General features: G+C 46.9%; 2 protein-coding genes across 3 annotated transcripts; one reads left to right on the top strand and one right to left on the bottom strand.

The window, feature by feature from the left end:
• Positions 1-346: 346 nt before the first annotated feature.
• On the bottom strand, positions 347-7515 carry TST (thiosulfate sulfurtransferase; the record flags this gene model as incomplete). Its single annotated transcript, XM_082241431.1, has 2 exons — positions 347-843; positions 6918-7515. The coding sequence occupies 2 exons, from the start codon at positions 7513-7515 to the stop codon at positions 545-547; spliced, it is 897 nt and encodes a 298-aa protein (XP_082097557.1). The 3' UTR covers positions 347-544.
• A 247-nt stretch (positions 7516-7762) lies between these two features.
• MPST (mercaptopyruvate sulfurtransferase) lies at positions 7763-14540 on the top strand. 2 transcript variants are annotated; one of them, XM_082241427.1, is made up of 3 exons: positions 7763-7878; positions 12387-13039; positions 13799-14540. In XM_082241427.1, the coding sequence occupies exons 1-3, from the start codon at positions 7862-7864 to the stop codon at positions 14095-14097; spliced, it is 969 nt and encodes a 322-aa protein (XP_082097553.1). In that variant the 5' UTR covers positions 7763-7861; the 3' UTR covers positions 14098-14540. The 2 variants fall into 2 exon arrangements, with proteins under 2 accessions (XP_082097553.1, XP_082097554.1); XM_082241428.1 differs by lacking the exon at positions 7763-7878 and adding an exon at positions 8701-9084.
• The last annotated feature ends 2832 nt before the right edge of the window (positions 14541-17372 follow it).

Genomic DNA, 17372 nt, shown 5'->3' with positions numbered 1-17372 from the left:
GTGAATGGTTCTAATGTTTACAATTTCGTTCACTTCGGTGTGGCTTATTGAAGTAAGCTTGGCTCCTTGATCGCACACTACAGTGGTACCTCGGGTTAAGTACTTAATTCGTTCTGGAGGTCCGTTCTTAAGCTGAAACTGTTCTTAACCTGAAGCACCACTTTACCTAATGGGGCCTCCTGCTGCTGCTGCACCGCCACCACGCGATTTCTGCTCTCATCCTGAAGCAAAGTTCTTAACACAAGGTGCTATTTCTGGGTTAGCGGAGTCTGTAACCTGAAGCGTCTGTAACCCGAGGTACCACTGTTCTGAGAAATAACAAAAATTCACAAAGGTAAAAGGCCACTTGACCTGAGATTCTGTTTTATTCCATTACCAATAACAAAAAAGAAATAGGAAAAAAACATAGCGTTCAATTAGAAAACTAAAAAATTTATAAAAGAATACGAACTTCACATTTCCCCAGCCCTTGATCTTTGTCAGGAATAATTAAGAACCCAAACCTCGGTGCATGAATGACCGCGGCAGACTGCTATTGCTTTGCTTATGCCTTATGGCGTTTCCACTCTGAAATTTTAAGCTCTGGCGGGGCACGCCGAAACCACTCTGACCAAGATCCATCGTAGATGGCCACATCTGGTGTGCCACACAGGTACGCCGCCAGAGCAATGTGGCAGGCCGTGACCCCCTTGCGGCATGTGGCAATCAGCGGCTTTGAGAGATCCACTTTCTTCTCCTGGAACATGCTCCGGATCTCTTCTGTGCTCTTCTCAAATCCTTCTTCAGTCAAGAAATTGAAAAAAGGCATGTTCAGAGTTTGGGGGATGTGGCCTGGTTCAAGCCCTAGAATAGAAGGAAGAGAGAAAAGAGCCTCCATTTAGATATGGTGGCAAAATAAACCAATGCAGACATCTTGATGCTTCAAAAAACTATGGAGGCAAAGTATCTCAAGAAAAGGTATGGGAATATGCTGTTAGAAAGGGTTTAAAAAGGCTATTCCGGAAGGAAGGAAGGAAGGAAGGAAGGAAGCTACCTGCAATTATATAAAATGAATTCAGTTTAAAGATCAAATGATGATGATGTAAATTAAATTAAATTATGTAAAATGAATTCAGTTTAAAGACAACAACAAGCAACAACAACAATTTATTATTTATATCCCGCCCATCTGGCTGGGTATAAACTACTTCTGATACAAAACAGTTATAACCTGGGACACATCTACAAAACTTGCATTAAGTGATGGATCAAGGTATTTAGCCAGAAATATTCACAAACAACACTGACTCAGTAAAACTGAACTGGGAGATCAAGAAAGGATCTTCAATTATTTTGTTTGGTCTAAGTGAACCAGCCTGATCTGCACTTCCTAGACTAATATGTGAACTGGAACGTTGTTACCCTTTGGTTTTTGCACTTCTCTGAATTTTGCAATGTAATTCTCAAGCAACATTGCCAAAATTGTACTTTTCTTTAATCAGTACTTGAATCAACATAAGCTACTTTGGGTTGCTTTAGGTCGCCCTGGGCAAAATAAAGGGACTAAAAATTTCAATAAATAATAATAGTAATAATAGTAATAATGATAATATCATGGACAGGACAAATTGATAACGCTAGATATTTTGAGTATGAGAAAACTGTTTTTCTCGTATTTATATTTAGAATGGAAACCACTGGTATGCAAATTTTGATAGTATGGAAATAATTTAAAAGAAAGGATATTCAGAGTTCAGAGTTTGGGTTTGCAACACTCCAGCTGTACTGGAAGTGCTCACTGTCTCACAAATTCCACACGTGTCATGGCTGGTTTTGATTACCTGATGGTAAGGAACAGGCACTCCGCACATGATCAAATGCAATGTCTTAATTGTTGTGTGAAATATCCAGTAACATAAATGTTTGTAGGCTAAGCTTCACTAAACTCTGGCTGGGATGACTGCCCAATTGCCACAGATTTAGGATGAGTTCATATGAAAAATCTGAAGAAATCACTAGGGCGGTCTGCTCATTTTGTGTATTTTTGTACGTATGATGGATAATTTATTTGACATATCCTAGGCAACCTAATTACCAAGTAGCTCACAGGCCATTTACAGGTGCTTCCACTGAGGTGATAAGCCACAATCTTGCTGTTTGGGTAGAATTATATTTCTCAAATTTGCCTTAAATAACATGCATATACTGAGCACATGTGAGGATGGTGGTTGGTAGAGAAAGCAAATTCCCTTGATTGACTCATATTGAAAAGGAGGGCTTCCTCCGTAGCATATTGAAAGTCACTGCAGGTAGAAGACACATTTGGAAACGATGTATCATGTCCCACCAAATGAAGAAAAACCCACCAGCCAAGGATGTCAACCACCATTGATCAAGCTTATTGGCTTTGCTGCCTGTCTGGGCCTGCCAGAGCCATGAGACAAGTCACACAAAATACACAGTTTGGGGTGAACTGTGTTTGGCAGGTCAGCTCAGGACATTTAACCAAGTAATCAAAACATTCACTCAATCCAGGCTTCCTTGCCACAGCTGTTCATCCGAATCTCCCCCCCCCCACTTTTGAGAAAGTTTAAATCTCATGGGTCAGGGCTTTGTGTTGTCAGTGTTGATCATGACTCAAGTGTCTTACGATGAGACAGCATTTTAGAATCCATTTGCACTCACGTAGCACCATAATGTGAAGTTGCAATAAACATTGACGTGCTTAAGGGACATGGGTGGCGCTGTGGGTTAAACCACAGAGCCTAGGACTTGCCAATCAGAAGGTCAGCAGTTCAAATCCCTGTGACAGGGTGAGCTCCCGTTGCTCGGTCCCTGCTCCTGCCAACCTAGTAGTTCAAAAGCACCTCAAAGTACAAGTAGATAAATAGGTACCGCTCCGGCGGGAAGGTAAATGGTGTTTCTGTGTGCTGCTCTGGTTCGCCAGAAGTGGCTTCCCTGCTGGCCACATGACCCAGAAGCTGTACTCTGGCTCTCTTGGCCAATAAAGTGAGATGAGCACCGCAACCCCAGAGTCGGTCACGACTGGACCTAATGGTCAGGGGTCCCTTTACCTATGGCGTACTTGGCTCCCCTCCACCCAGAAAAGCACACACACAAAGTGGAGTAGTTTAGTAATTTTAGACCCTAGATATCATGGTCTTACAGGGGGCCCACTTTTGACTCTGATTGTAATGGTCTTGTGGGGATCCTACTCTTTAGATCAGGCTTCCTCAACCTCGGCCCTCCAGATGTTTTTGGCCTACAACTCCCATGATCCCTAGATAGCAGGACCAGTGGTCAGGGATGATGGGAATTGTAGTCTCAAAACATCTGGAGGGCTGAGGTTGAGGAAGCTTGCTTTAGATTGTAATATGTGTTGCTTCAAAATGTGGTAGGCCAGATCTACTGTATTTGGGGGCCCTCCTGCTGAGCTGGTCCCTGGATTTCTGCCCTCCCTCCACCTGCCCCTGATGGCGCCACTGCATTTCTGTCCATGTGCACACACATAGCACACACACACATAGCGCGTGCACACACACTGTACACAAAGAGGAGCGACTGGAACACTGAACCTGCAGCAATTCTTTTGGAATCGTGCCACAGTTGGTCTCTCTCCACAATTCCAGATGGACATTTTTCGTCTCATTTGATTCTTGATTTGTCTCTTCTGTGCTCTGCAGGAATTGGCTCTGGAGCTCATGGCTTCCCCTGGACATTATCTCAACATTAAAGAGCTAAAAAAATATTGAACTGAGTTTTTAATAACCCACCCCCCATCTTTCCCTTTTGACTGCTATGTTTTGATTTTATAGCACATCCAATAGCTTCCTGCTACTCCATCTGCCCAAGCTTTGAAGAAAACCAGAAAAGCTACAAAATATAATAGTAAACAGATGCTCAATGTTTACTTTCTCAGTAGTATCACATAAAAGTTAGGTCCCTGGGACTCTCAGTTGGCCATGCCCCCTGCCCAGACCATAACCCTGGCTACCTCTGCTCCATGCCCTTCTCAAGTGCTTTTGCTTGGCTGAAAGGTGTCAGATGGCCAAAATGTAGCTTACTGTACATCCATCGCCCTGCACACCTTGTCTCTGGCCCACCACCAACATGTGGCCTCTGGAAGGTTGCTCCCATTTGACCTGGTGTAAGTGAAGAGTATGCAGAAAGAATCTGGGGCTCCTATCTTTACTAAATGTCCTTCATACAAGTTGCAAGAAGCATGTGTGGGATAAGAACTTCTTACAGTGAAGGATCAGGACTCGGAAAGCCAAAAAAATGTGTACTTGTCTCCCACAGAGGCTACCCCTATCCGAAATGTTGCATTTTTCAGGTCATGCAGCTGCAGTTAGTATATAAAAGGGCTTTAGCACGCAAATAGTGAGCTGCCAGAGTAAAACTTGCAAACTGACCCTTAATCTGTTCCAAGAAAGATAATAGCTGTGTGAACATAGTCATGTGATATTTTAGAGGCACTTATGTGTGTGTGGCTCTCTGAAGCAGGTTGCCTCCCATTGACGAAACACTGCATGAACCTCCAACCCCACATGCAGCTTGTCACACATCCATGCCTATGTGTACTTTACCACATGTTGTTGGCATCCGTCTGTCTTGAAAGACAATGGAGTGTGCCTCTGGGGGTGGAGTCAAACTGTTGCAATTGCAGCACCAAAGTGACCTCCCTGGGGCGCAAGCCTGGACAGTGTATATGGAGGTCCTGGGCTGCCCAGACAACAAGACCCCCCTCTTGGCCTCATTGTTGTGGTCCAAAGGAAAGCAGAACAATACATTTGGCACCAACTTGGCTGCAGGAGTTGCCAGAAAAAGGTGTACAAGGCCCCATCCAACCATCTTAGGGACTCTACTCTGGATTTGTGTAGAGTTTGCTCCTTAGCCTTTTCTTCTCCTGCAGATGTCCCACAAGGCAGTAGAGGTCTAGGATGAGAGTTTTCCTTCTCCTTGAGAAGCAACCTTCCCCAGGTGGATGAGCCCCATCTGCCCCTCACTTCCCTCTACAGAACATGCAAAAACCGACTTATGGCCGTTGGACCCACTACTGGTCTCGTCCGTTCAATCTGCTGGAGCCTGTCTTCACATGCAGGGGAAGTCCCGAACTCACCGAGGGATTGGGATCCATTGGCTACTCTCACTTGGTTTAGCCGGCCAATGGAAGCCATTTCCCAGGGTGTGGCTGCTGTCACGTGCCAACAGCTTCTAGGAGCCACAGGTGATTGCTAACTGCAGGGTGGCGACCAAAGGTTTGACAAACTGCCCCGTAAGGAGCACAAAACACATGTATGTACAGCTAAATTGTCACATGCATATTCATCTGTATTCAAAGCCAACCACAATGCTGAAGATTATGTGAGGAAAACCATCTAGCATGAAACTAATATAAGTAGATTGTGTGTAATCATAGGCTGGGCAGAAGGACTTAGTTATCACTCAACAAAACAAACCAGGGTTAGGGTCACCACCTGAAATCCCTGGACAGCCACCAAGGCCCCAGAATCTAGGAGGGGCCACCAGTGCTGATCCTCTCACTCAGTTAGCCCCCCCCATCATTCCCCATCTTGGTTTTATTTAAGGATGGGCTGTTGTGTGCTGCATGCCCACACTTTTAAATGAAAATGTCCTGGGACATTGTAGAGAATTCAAAATGGCGGGTGGATCTGAGCGGTGCCAGTACAAATGCAAGATATTACACAGTGCATAAATAAAAGGGAGGAAAAATCTAAAGAAACTGGCCGTCACCAAGTAGATTACAGGAATGAATGCAAATTCTCTTATCTATATCACCAACCTTCAATTTAAATACTCTCTTATCTTTTTTGTTGGTGCTTTTGATATATATATTTTCTTACACGGAAATGTTGCCTCTATTAGAAAAGGTGTTAAGAGCGGAGAGATCAGTCCTATAATTTTTCCGTTGGGGATAAAATGCTGGAGTGGCTGGGCATGGCGACCCTGGGGAATAAATGGTTAACTTGGTGTTTATCTCAGGATTCTGTACCATGAGGCTGCCATTCCTCTCTGACATATGCACAGATGCACACAACATTCTGCCACTCCCACCCTTTTGGCTTTTGCCCTTTGTCCAGGCTGATCAAAAGTAACAGCTCAGCAGTCTCCCATGCATTTCCAGGGAGGGGGAAGAGTATACAAGAATGTGAGCCAGTCATTTCAGACTTTTTGTTTGAACAGGCTGGTATTTGGACAATTAAGAGGCAAATACTAGTCAAGCTGGTTCTCTGAAATATATAAGGAAGAGCTGCATTTCTTGAAAGAGCTGCAGAATCATCAAGTTACCGGAGAACCTGTTTTAACTTAACATGCTTCTTATTACGTTCATGCCTCACTTTCCTCCAAGGAGATTGTGGTGCTCCCCCTCCCCATTCTATACTCGCAAAATTCTTGGAAACTGTCGGTGGCAAACATAAATGTCAAGAGTACAGCTGCTACCAATAGAGATTGTTGGAAATAGACCCAGAGCACAAAAATAAGTTCATCTGCTGCTTTTCTGGCTACCCATAGTCAATATAACTAACTGCTTTTGCCATATATAGGGGGAGGAGAGGGAATCAGAACTAAAGATATGCCAATGGACTATTTTCCGATCATTCCACTCTTCTAATAGATTGTTGGTGGGGAATCCTAAGTCTAATTGTGTCCAGACTTTTAAGGATATAAGGTTCTGCCAATATGGACTCCCTATTAGACACCCACCACGGCCCTGTGCAGGTTTACTCATAAATATCCCACTTTGTTTTTGCTTTTATGCATGCATGCATGGACAGGATTGTAGCCCAAGTGTGCAAAGGGGACTAAAGGAATGGATCTACATTAGTGGGAAATGAGTGTGGAGAGCGGGTCACATCAGAATGAACGCCAGAAAATAATCCTTTGCAGCTGAAGGTGGTTCCAGATACCGTTCCTACCTTGTGTCCCTGGCTCAGGTTCTGTTCCCCGATATCTCCCTTCAGATCTGGAATCCACCACTTGGAACCGCTTGGATTCTAGGTTCTCCAGCATATCCTCATAGGTCTTCAGGAGTGATCTGTTCAGGCTGGCTTTAAAAACGGCCGGCTCTGGTCTGGTGCTCTCTGATGTCACAGGGTGACCTTCTTTCACCCAGTTCTTGAATCCCCCATTCAGCACGGAGACAGTTCGGTGCCCAAAGACACGGAACATCCACCAGGCCCGCGGTGCGTAGAAAGTGCCCAGGTTGTCTCCATCGTACACAACAACGTGGGTCTGGTTGCTGATGCCTAGGCGGCCGACGTAGTCCGCAAAGTGCTTCTCGCTGGGAAGCATGACCTCGTAAGGGGATGACTTGTCTTTGCATTCCTCGATGTCGAAAAAGGAGGCTCCGGGGATGTGCCGCTCCCTGAATTCTTTCTGGGCATCTCTCTTGCCACCGGGTTCATACCAGGAGGCGTCCAGCACCCGCAGCTCAGGCCCAATCTTATTGGCCCGCACAGCTTCTGCTAGCCATTTGGTGGAGACCAGAGCTCTATACAGCACTTGTTGCACCATGTCAGCTAAGGTGCTTTTGGGTGGATGAAGACAGAACTCGCAAGCAGAAGGGAATATGCAGGAGAAAGGGGAGGGTCTCAAACTCACAAGCTCTGGTGTCTGGTTCCCCACCAATAAAGGAACAAGAGGCGGAGAAACTAGGACGAACTATGTCCATTTGTATGCAGACCCGTCCTTTGAGTGAACACAGGCCCTCCCCCACAACAGCTGCCAATCCCAGAAGACCTTTTCTCCCTAAACGTTTATGTTTCAAGTACCTCGAACAAGTCCTAGCAGAGAACAAAAAACCTCTCCCAGTTCCCTTCTACACCAGCTGTTACGGGACGTGCTGTAACCAGAAAAAGATATGTTTGAAGTGCTACAGTAAGTGAGGGTGCAAGAGTGTGGTGTGATTGGCTGAACCGGCAGTGGGGCAAAGGGCTAACCTGAAAGGGGAAACTTACCAATAAGCGTCCCAAGAAGGCTGAGAATGTGGGGTCGCAAAGGGCAAAGAGGAAAAGTTGAGAGAGAACTCAGGCTATGGATCTGAAACACCCTCCAGCTGTTCAGAACTCTACCCAGATCCGTTACAGGTTCACAGGCAGGCAGCCCACTGGAAACTTTTGCTGCCTATGCAGGACAAGCCTTTGGTGCGTATATAGTTGTTCCCAACGAATTTGAGAATTAACCCAGAAGTGAGAGGCAGAGCAAAAAATTAAAAATAGCAATGGGTTCCATGCAGTTCAGAGCTTGTGAGAACCCCGATTCCTTTTAAGAACAGGGTGTTGTTTACAGCAGCACACAGTAACGCTGCAAAACTCGCCCAAGTTTACAAAGGAAGCATGTGAACGAAATCCACGCGCCCAGGACCTTTAACAAGCAGAAGTGACTAATAACTATCTTTGTTCCTTCGCACGGCCTATCCCTCCGCCTTCCACGTGTTCCTCCTTCCTCCTGTCCTTGCCAATGAGAGCGAGGTAACAGGGATTACTCCCCGTTATTGGGTTTCCACAAACGCCGCTTTGTCTGCTTTCAGGAAAAGGGGTTCGATGGGGAGACAGGAGACTTTGATCCCTGGAAGATCCCTGGAACACTCCCTGCATGCTGCTTACCCCCCTTGGCCGCGCTTTAAGAAACTTGGGGCACCCCCAAAAAACATATACACGCCTCTTTCTTTTAGGTTCAGCGGCCTGTTGCTGCAGGGAGCCGGCGGGGGGAGCGCGGAGCCTGCTCTAGAGCCGAAAGAGGCTCCCGAGAGCTTCGCACTTCGCCCAGTCTCCCTCCTCTCTTTTGCCAGGGAAGGAAAGCGAGGCCGCCTCCGCGGTTCGGTCCCGAAGGGGACCCGGTCTGCTCATTGGGGCCGGAGACGTCGCGCCGGTTTCCCCTCCTTCCGTGCCCCGACTTGGTTTGCCCCGGCAAACCCCTTTCTGCTACTGGTTGGCAAAGTGGGACGTGGCCCTTGTCTCCACCCAAAATGCACGTAACGGCCTAATGGACGGGGAAGGAGGCAGCCCCGGCGGGCGGTAGCGGTGTGGGGCCCTCGGAGCGAGCGCGATCGCCCTCGGCGGGATCTGTCGGAAGGACGAAGAGGTACCTTGGTCGGGGGGAGGCGGATCCTGTCGAGGGTGGGTGGCTGAATGGGGCGTGAAGCCGTAAAGGCTTTTGCAGAGAGGGGAGGCCCGCACCATGTGCTCGGGAGACCGTCGGATTCTGCAAGCATTTCGCCTGCTCAGGAAGAGACGGGATCCGAGGAGATCGTAGATTTGTAGAGTTGGAATGGGGCCACGACGGTCATCTAGTCCAACCCCTTGCAATGAAGGACTCATTTTCCCAACGTGGGACTCGAACCCACAACCCTGAGCTTAAGAGACTCATGCTTTCCCTACCAGAGGTGCCAATTTGAATAAAATATTGGGGAGGCACACACCAGGTAAGCCCCGCCCCACATCAACAATCACATGACACGAGGCACATGATGCACACTGTTTGAATGGCACTGCCCATCAACCCTAGGAGTTGGCTTCTATGCTACCTACTGAGGTACCCCAGCTGACATCACCAGCACTATTTTGCAGCTCTTTAAGGGTGACCTTGGGCCAGGCGCATGACTTCCAGCCTACCCAGCCTCATAGGATTGTTGTCCAGTGTCAAATAGAAGAACTGTTTCTGCTGCATAAAGAGCTCTGCTGGATCAGGCGAAATCAAGGCCCACAGCCCGGCAGCCTGTTCTCGGATGCTTCTGCGGAAAGCCTGAAAGCAGAACCTTAGTGCAAGCAGTGCTCTCCCCTTGTGGATCTCCAACAACTGGTCCTCAGAGGCCTGTTGCCCTTGGCTATCTATGTAGAACACAGCCCGTGTGAGCTTCTCTTCCATTGACTTGTCTAATCCTCTTTTAAAGCTCGACCAAGTAGGTAGTCATCATTGCCTCCTGCGGGAGAGAGTTTCATAGTTGGAATATGTGTGTGTAAAGTGCTTTATTTTGCCTGCCCTGAGTCTTCCAACATTCAGAGATGGGGAAAACTCACACTTACACTTCCTCTCACCTGTTGTGCCTGGGCACACACACACACACTCATCTCATTTACCGTCTTTTCTAAGCTGCTTGAAAGAAAGGTGGGGCAGAAATAAAAGCAAACTGTTAAAGGCAGAGGGCAGTTGCTGTCTTATCACTTCCTTGTCTCATGGAAGTCAGAAGTTTCCATGTCTGCAAAAAGAGGAGCTGGGGCTCTTTCGGAAGTCAGACCTGCCCCTGCCCACATACTCTTGCCTCTAATTCTGCAAAGTCTCATGCAGCTCATTCTCTTATACAACTGTCAGTGATCAGCCACAGAGCATGCGGCTCTGAGCAAGTGCAGAGTGCATTCGTGCTGACAGCTGTAATTAGTCAGTTTCCACAGAGCTAGGAATTATGGGAGAGGGGATTGCTAGTCTGATTAGAGTTGAGTTTAGGGCTGCAAAAATATAATCAATTAGATGAATCCATTAAAAAAACACATGCCTTCTCAATTTAGGCAGTAGTTATAAAAAAAGACATACACAAATTTGATTTCACAAATTGATATGTAGATATATATAAAACCACATACATAAGAATTTTTAAAACTTGCAGTTGTTAGCAGCGGACTATAGACATACTATAGCAGCAGACTATAGACATCTTTCCACCATTGTGTGTGATGCCACTCAAAAAACTGAACAGCAGCGTAACACAAACTCCTTTAAATCAATAGTGCCTTCATAAAAAAAATATATTAATTTATACTGGGACCAAATGTGGCTTTTCTGCAATGACGGAAGGCACTCCAATCACTGTTTTTTTTTAAAAAAAAATCGATTCACATGTGCCAGATGTGAGCCCCGGTATTTGAAGTTGGTTCAATGACTAAACCCTTCTGAGCTGTGTCTCAGGTTATGCATTGGTTATTAGCAACTTGTGCCATGGGAAAACCTGGCTGTCCTAAGTCAGGAAATTGGCTTTTAATGGGGAAGATTGTACGGAGGTGTTTTTTTTTGAGCACCAGGAGAGAGAGTGTGTGTGTGTATGCGGTCACATGGCCACTTAAACTTCTGTTCAAAGCTTACAGCTTGCTGTGTTGAGGTGGATTTGTGCAACTCAACATGGTCTGCTCTCTGATAGCAACATTGAGTGTGAGACCATTCATGGTTCCTAAAAACTTAATAAACAAATAGGAAGTAGGTTAGTGAGTGTCTACTGCTGTGAACATTACCACAAGTGACAATGTTTACAGCACCAACGTAAGTTGCACACACTAAGAGTAGAAGTGTGAAACACACATACTCATTCACCTCTGACAAATAGTCTTTCTGTCTCCTGTATAAAAAACTTCCGGAGGAGAAGATGGATATGTTTTCCCTGGGCTGCATGCTCTTTTATATCAAAGAAGATGTTCAGCTTTCCCTTCCCAGCAAACCTAAATCTGCTCCCTTTCTCCTTGAACTTAATTCTTATTGACTTCCCTCTCCCAGCATATCTTGCAGACAGCAGTTCACCTAATTCTTTGAGACAACATTTTAGACTGAGCAGATAACTGAAGACTGTTGTAGTGGTCCTGAATCTTTATTTGCTCCCTGCAGCTAAACAGGGAAACATTCCCATTATTTGAGAGAGAGTCCTTTCGGTTGTCCAATCTAGCGCAAGCTTCTAACCATATTTAATCTACAAAAGAAACAATAGCTCTCTGATTCCGGTAAACACACAAGACAGTGTGCACACAAACTCATTCACCCCCTTGCCATTTTTGTTGCTTTCCACAAGTTGGCAAGTTTGTTGGATCAAGAACATTGCATCTAACTCAACCACATAATAGGCTAAATTTATCTTTCTATTTGTCTACATTGAGGCTAGGCAGCTTTTAGGCCCAATGGGCCAGTTTTTCTATCTCCACCCACCCCATGGACCCAACTTTGATAGGTGGGTGGGCCGTGCACCTGTCAATCATCTGGAGTCATGATAACATCAGGTGACTGATAGGTGGGTAGTCCCACCCACCTGTCAAAGGTTGACCCATGGAGGTGCGGCAGACATCTGTTTTGCCAGCATGTTCTCCACAGAAGCAGCACCCAGCAGGATTGAACTCAAGTGGTGGGTTCAGTTCTGCCCTCTGCAGGGATCTGCTTCCCCTGTTGGGAACATGCTGGCAAAGCAGCACCTAGAAGCATTGACACCCTACCGATCAGCTGACATCACCCAGAACTGATGGACAGGTGGGCAAGGTTTGGAGGAAAATGACTTTTTTGGCCAAATTGGAACTTCACTTGGCCCAAGATTGGCTCACGAGCTGGAGCTTCCCCACCCCTTCTCTGCATCACGGCAGGTGAACTCCTTCCTGTGGGGATGACAATGTTTGTTGCATCATCTTCTTTCACCATAGTGCGGACAGTCCAGCAGAGTCCCAGATACCTCCTGAACCCGAACAGGACTTGAGCACCATGTCTCAGCAGCTTCTCTACCGGGCTCTGGTGTCGGCCAAATGGGTCTCGGAAGCCATCAAGACCCCTCAAGCTGGGCTGGCTGTGCGGCTCCTGGACGCCTCCTGGTACCTCCCCAAAATGAAGCGCAACCCCCGGAGCGAGTTTGAGGAGCGCCACATCCCCGGAGCGTCTTTCTTCGACATCGATCAGTGCAGCGACCGCACTTCGCCATACGACCACATGCTCCCCAGCCCGGCTGCTTTTGCAGAGTACGTGAGCAAACTGGGGGTTGGCAGCGACTCCCATGTCGTGGTCTACGACGCAAGTGACCAGGGCTCTTTCTCTGCCCCTCGCGTCTGGTGGATGTTCCGGGCCTTTGGGCATGACGCCGTTTCCGTCCTAGATGGCGGGCTGAAGAACTGGCTGCGCGAGGGGCACCCCGTCAGCTCCGGGAAGAGCCGCCCTGTCCCTGCGGAATTCCATGCCTCTCTGGACAGATTGCTAGTGAAAGCCCACGAGGATGTTAAGGAGAACATTGAGGCCCAACGCTTCCAGGTGGTGGATGCTCGGTCAGCTGGGAGGTTCACTGGGACGGAGGCAGAACCTCGGGAAGGTAACACATCTCAGTAGGCCTTGAGGGCAGAAGAGTTGGCTTTCTTTAGCTCAGCAGCTGAGAAGGAAAGAAGCAAGGGAGAGGCACCAGCGCAGGATATGAAGCCTCTAGATCAGGAATAATAATAATAATAATAATAATAATAATAATAATAATAATAATAATTTTTATTTACTGTATTTTTCGCTCTATAAGACGCACCTTTTCCCCTCCAAAAATTAAGGGGAAATGTGTGTGCGTCTTATGGAGCGAATGCAGGCTTCATGGCTTCAGCGATAACAATGCAAAGCCTCCAAAGCGCAGTGGGAGCGTTCCCGCTGCGCTCCAGAGGCTTTGCGTTGCTTTTGCTGAAGCCTGGAGAGGGAGAGGGGTCGGTGCGCACTGATCGCTCTTGCTCTCCTGGCTTTGCTTCGCTGGAGAGGCACTGTGCAGCTTTCCCTCTCTGCACAGAGCCCCTTCAGTGAAGCGGGAGGAGAAATGGAAGGGGCTCCGTTTCTCCTGCCGCTTCGCTGAAGGGGCGCTGTTCAGAGAGGGAGATATTTTTTTTCCTTGTTCTCCCCCTCTAAAACAAGGTGCGTCCCAAAGTGTAGTCCCAAAACACTTGGAGGGCCGAGTCTGGGGATATCTGATTTAATGAAGGCAGTTTGAATTGCAAGGAAGAAGAAAATGAACATTGTAAATGTTCTTGAGCGTGTGGGTGTCCTAAGCGGTTGGTATAACTGTTTTTTATACTTTTTATTTTGTTTTAACTTTCTCCAGGAATTGAACCTGGTCACATCCCTGGCTCGGTGAACATCCCTTTCACTGACTTCCTGACCGAGTCTGGCCTGGAGAAGAGTCCAGAGGACATCCGCAGCTTGTTTCAGGAGAAGAAAGTGGATCTCTCCAAGCCCCTGGTGGCCACTTGTGGTTCAGGTGTCACAGCCTGCCACGTGGCTCTGGGGGCGTATCTGTGTGGCAAGGCTGACGTGGCCATTTATGATGGCGCTTGGGTGGAGTGGTTCATGCGGGCACGGCCTGAACACATCATCTCAGAAGGGAAGGGGAAGAGCCTGTGAGTTTTTGGGCCTCTCGCCTCAACAAGGGGCAGAAACATTGCCTTGTACAAGGGAAGGGCCTCCCATTCAAAAATCCTGTCTTAAGATGTTCTCGCCAATGCGTGAAGCATTTCAACAGCAAATATGAGGTTCTGCTGTCCCTTTGTTGGGCATGAATGATGTCCTTTGTTCACTGCTGCTTGTCTGGGTAGAAGAATGCACTGATCATGGTATGGCAAAATAAGGGTTTCAGGTTGCACAAAGGAGTTGTGGTGGTCCAGTCACATGGGCCAAACCACAGGAAAGGGTTACGTACGGAATCAAATTAGCACTTTGACCGTGGCATATTATCTCATCTGACTACAAAGTACCAATTGTTTCCCCCTTGTGAATTGAAATCTGGTTTACTTTTTTTAAAAAAGTGAATTCTGATTTTTTTTTTTAATTAAAAGCATCTTAAGGTACTTTAATTGTTCAGTGTGTTTGTTTGTCCTGATGTAGTGGGTTCTAAAGCATTTTGTTCAGTACATCATATGTTGTAGATCACAACTTGAGTTAACACAGTTCTGCACTTGACCACAGCAGCATAAATATCAGAAGGGCATCGCCACCCATTGAATGAAACTGTACCCGGGGAAATGCACAAGCTTCCTGGCTACACAGAGCTCTTAAATCAGGCATAGGCAAACTCTGCCCGCCAGATGTTTTGGAACTACAATTCCCATCATCCCTGACCACTGGTTCTGTTAGCTAGGGATCATGGGAGTTGTAGTCCCAAAACATCTCGGGGGTCGAGTTTGCCTATGCCTGTCTTAGATCTTTCTGTGGCCAAGGTGGGAAGGTGGTTCTTAATCGTCCATGGAAGATGTTACAGAAGGGCAGGAGCATCTTATGGTGAGGAAAAACCCTGTATGTTTCGGGTAACTTTGGATATGATCGTTAAAAGTCAATTTCCTAGTTCCACTTTTTGATGAATAATTACAGGTAAGCATGCCAAAGCCACAAATTCCTTCCCTTTAAAAAGTGGTGTACTGTTGCCCAAGGCAACAGTCTCAGTTGGGGAATGGGGTTCTGGCTCAAACGCGGGGTTAGGTTGGACACAAAGTTCAGGGATGCTGGTGTTGGCATGGAGAGGGCCAGGAGCCCAGCTGGCTAGCCCCAGCTGGGCCGTCTCCTTCCAGCCGTCCTGCTGCGAAGACCATCACCTCTGCTCCGACATAGCCAGGGCACACTCAGCAGATCGAACTGCACACACAGAATAGGCATGAGGCTTGTGGAAGCATACTACAACTACAGATTTATTAATCATAAATCAGGACAAAGAAACATGTCTCTCTCTCTTTCGTCTCAGAGAGAACATAGAAAAACAAAAACTATACACAATGGAAGTTCCCAGCAAGCTGTGCTGGAATGTAAACAGACATGTGACACGCAACAATTCCATATGTCTGCTCCTTAAGTTGGAATGGAAATGTCAACAGCTGGGGCACATATTGCTAGCACCATTCCCAGATCCAGGAAGCAAAGTTGGTCAAGTGTAGGCCAAGTCCAAGCAAGGCAAGCTCAGCCAAAGCAGAGGTTCAGTCCAGATAAACAAGGTCAGGCAAAGCAGAGATCAAAGTCCAAAAAGCAAACAACCAAGGTGGGTAGCACCCTGGATATCTCCATGTGAAGTTAGTCTGGACTCAGACAAGGCAGGGGTGAATACTTCATATAGTTATATTGCATTAAACAGGACTGCTGCTTCCTTTAAGCAGCTGGCTCTAGCCTCCAATGAGGGCCAAGCCTATTCTCTAAAAGGAGCCCAGACTATTTTAGTTGCTGTGGATTCTGGTGATGTGGAGGAGACTGTGGTTGTGCTGTTGCCTCCAACATCACAGACGGTAATGTGACAGCTTTAGGCAGGAGATGTGCAGGCATCACGGGCCCTTCTGGTCCTGGAACTTCTTATGAGGTAGGGATGTCACAGGCCAGCTCAGAGGGCAAATCTTCCCTGTCAAATATGTCCTCTGAATCCAAGAGGTTTTCCTCTGAGGATGAACAGTCGGAGCCCTTGGTCATGACACTGTTTGACTCCCCTTGATAACAGTGCTATAGCTATTATGACATATAAAAAGTAACAATTGCAAATGCGCTTTAAAAGTCATTGCTCTTTTTTGCAGTTTAATCTTTGATATATTCAAACACAGGCATTTATTAACTGCAGAGTCACTCCCCTCCACCCCCAAAAAACTGGCAAAAGAATAGATGTGAATTATACATCGGCAGCAGAAGCATATATGAGAAAATGGATTGTGCTCCTGTTAAGCTGGCAGAGTGTTGATATGATGTGCTTTTAAAATGCGAAAGCCCTTTTGGCTGATAGAAGTAGCTCAGATGTATGTATCTGAGAGCCACTCTTATCAGCATATCTCCCCTTCCAGCTCTTGTTTTCTTCAGCTGCATTGGAGGGTTTGGGTTTTTTTGATAAAGGCTTCTTCACTGAAAAGCAACAAGCCTGGAAGAAATATATAAAATGATATTTGAATTTGGCTAATTCGCTGTACTGCTGTTCAGATATGGAACTTGGATAGGAAGGTTTGAAGTGCAATATACAGGGATATTTCACAGGTAGTAATTTATGTGGCTATCCCCTCCCCGCCACCCAGCTTTCATTCTAAAACCATTGCAAAGGGTGGATGAAAGCCCATTTAACTCCCAAAGCCCTATGCCACCTGATATAAAAGGTAAAGGGAACCCTGATCGTTAAGTCCAGTCGCAGATGACTCTGGGGTTGCAGTGCTCATCTCGTTTGAGCCGGCGTTTGTCCGCAGACAGCTTCCAGGTCATGTGGCCAGCATGACTAAGCCGCTTTTGGTGAACCAGAGCAGCGCACGGAAACGCTGTTTACCTTCCCGCCGGAGCGGTACCTATTTATCTACTTGCACTTGACGTGCTTTCGAATTGCTAGGTGGGCAAGAACTGGGACCGAGCAACAGGAGCTCACCCTGTCGCGGGGATTCAAACCGCCGACCTTCCGATCAGCAAGCCCTAGGCTCAGTGGTTTAGACCACAGCGCCACCCACACCACCTGATATACATGGAGCTAAAAGCTGGGGTTAGTGTCTTGACCCTCTAACACAAGAACTTCCACCTGCAAACACTGATCACACAAATGCACTTTATATGCACACCTGAACAAATTTAAGGCTGTACACCTTTGCATGAGGCTGCACACCTGGAAATAGATCCACTGAATATAGAGCAATGCAAGGTGTGCCCATGGCAAGTGTGTTCATTTACAATGAAGTCATTCA

Source organism: Podarcis vaucheri (genome assembly GCF_965113315.1).
Source record: "Podarcis vaucheri genome assembly, chromosome: 10".
In the NCBI taxonomy this organism is placed as follows: domain Eukaryota; kingdom Metazoa; phylum Chordata; class Lepidosauria; order Squamata; family Lacertidae; genus Podarcis; species Podarcis vaucheri.
Note: the sequence above shows the minus strand (reverse complement) of the source record. Positions and strands in the feature narration are given on the sequence as shown.

Coding starts and splice junctions, on each gene's coding strand:
- MPST (XM_082241427.1), top strand. Junction 13,040..13,798: donor GGAGGCAGAACCTCGGGAAG/GTAACACATCTC, acceptor AACTTTCTCCAG/GAATTGAACCTGGTCACATC.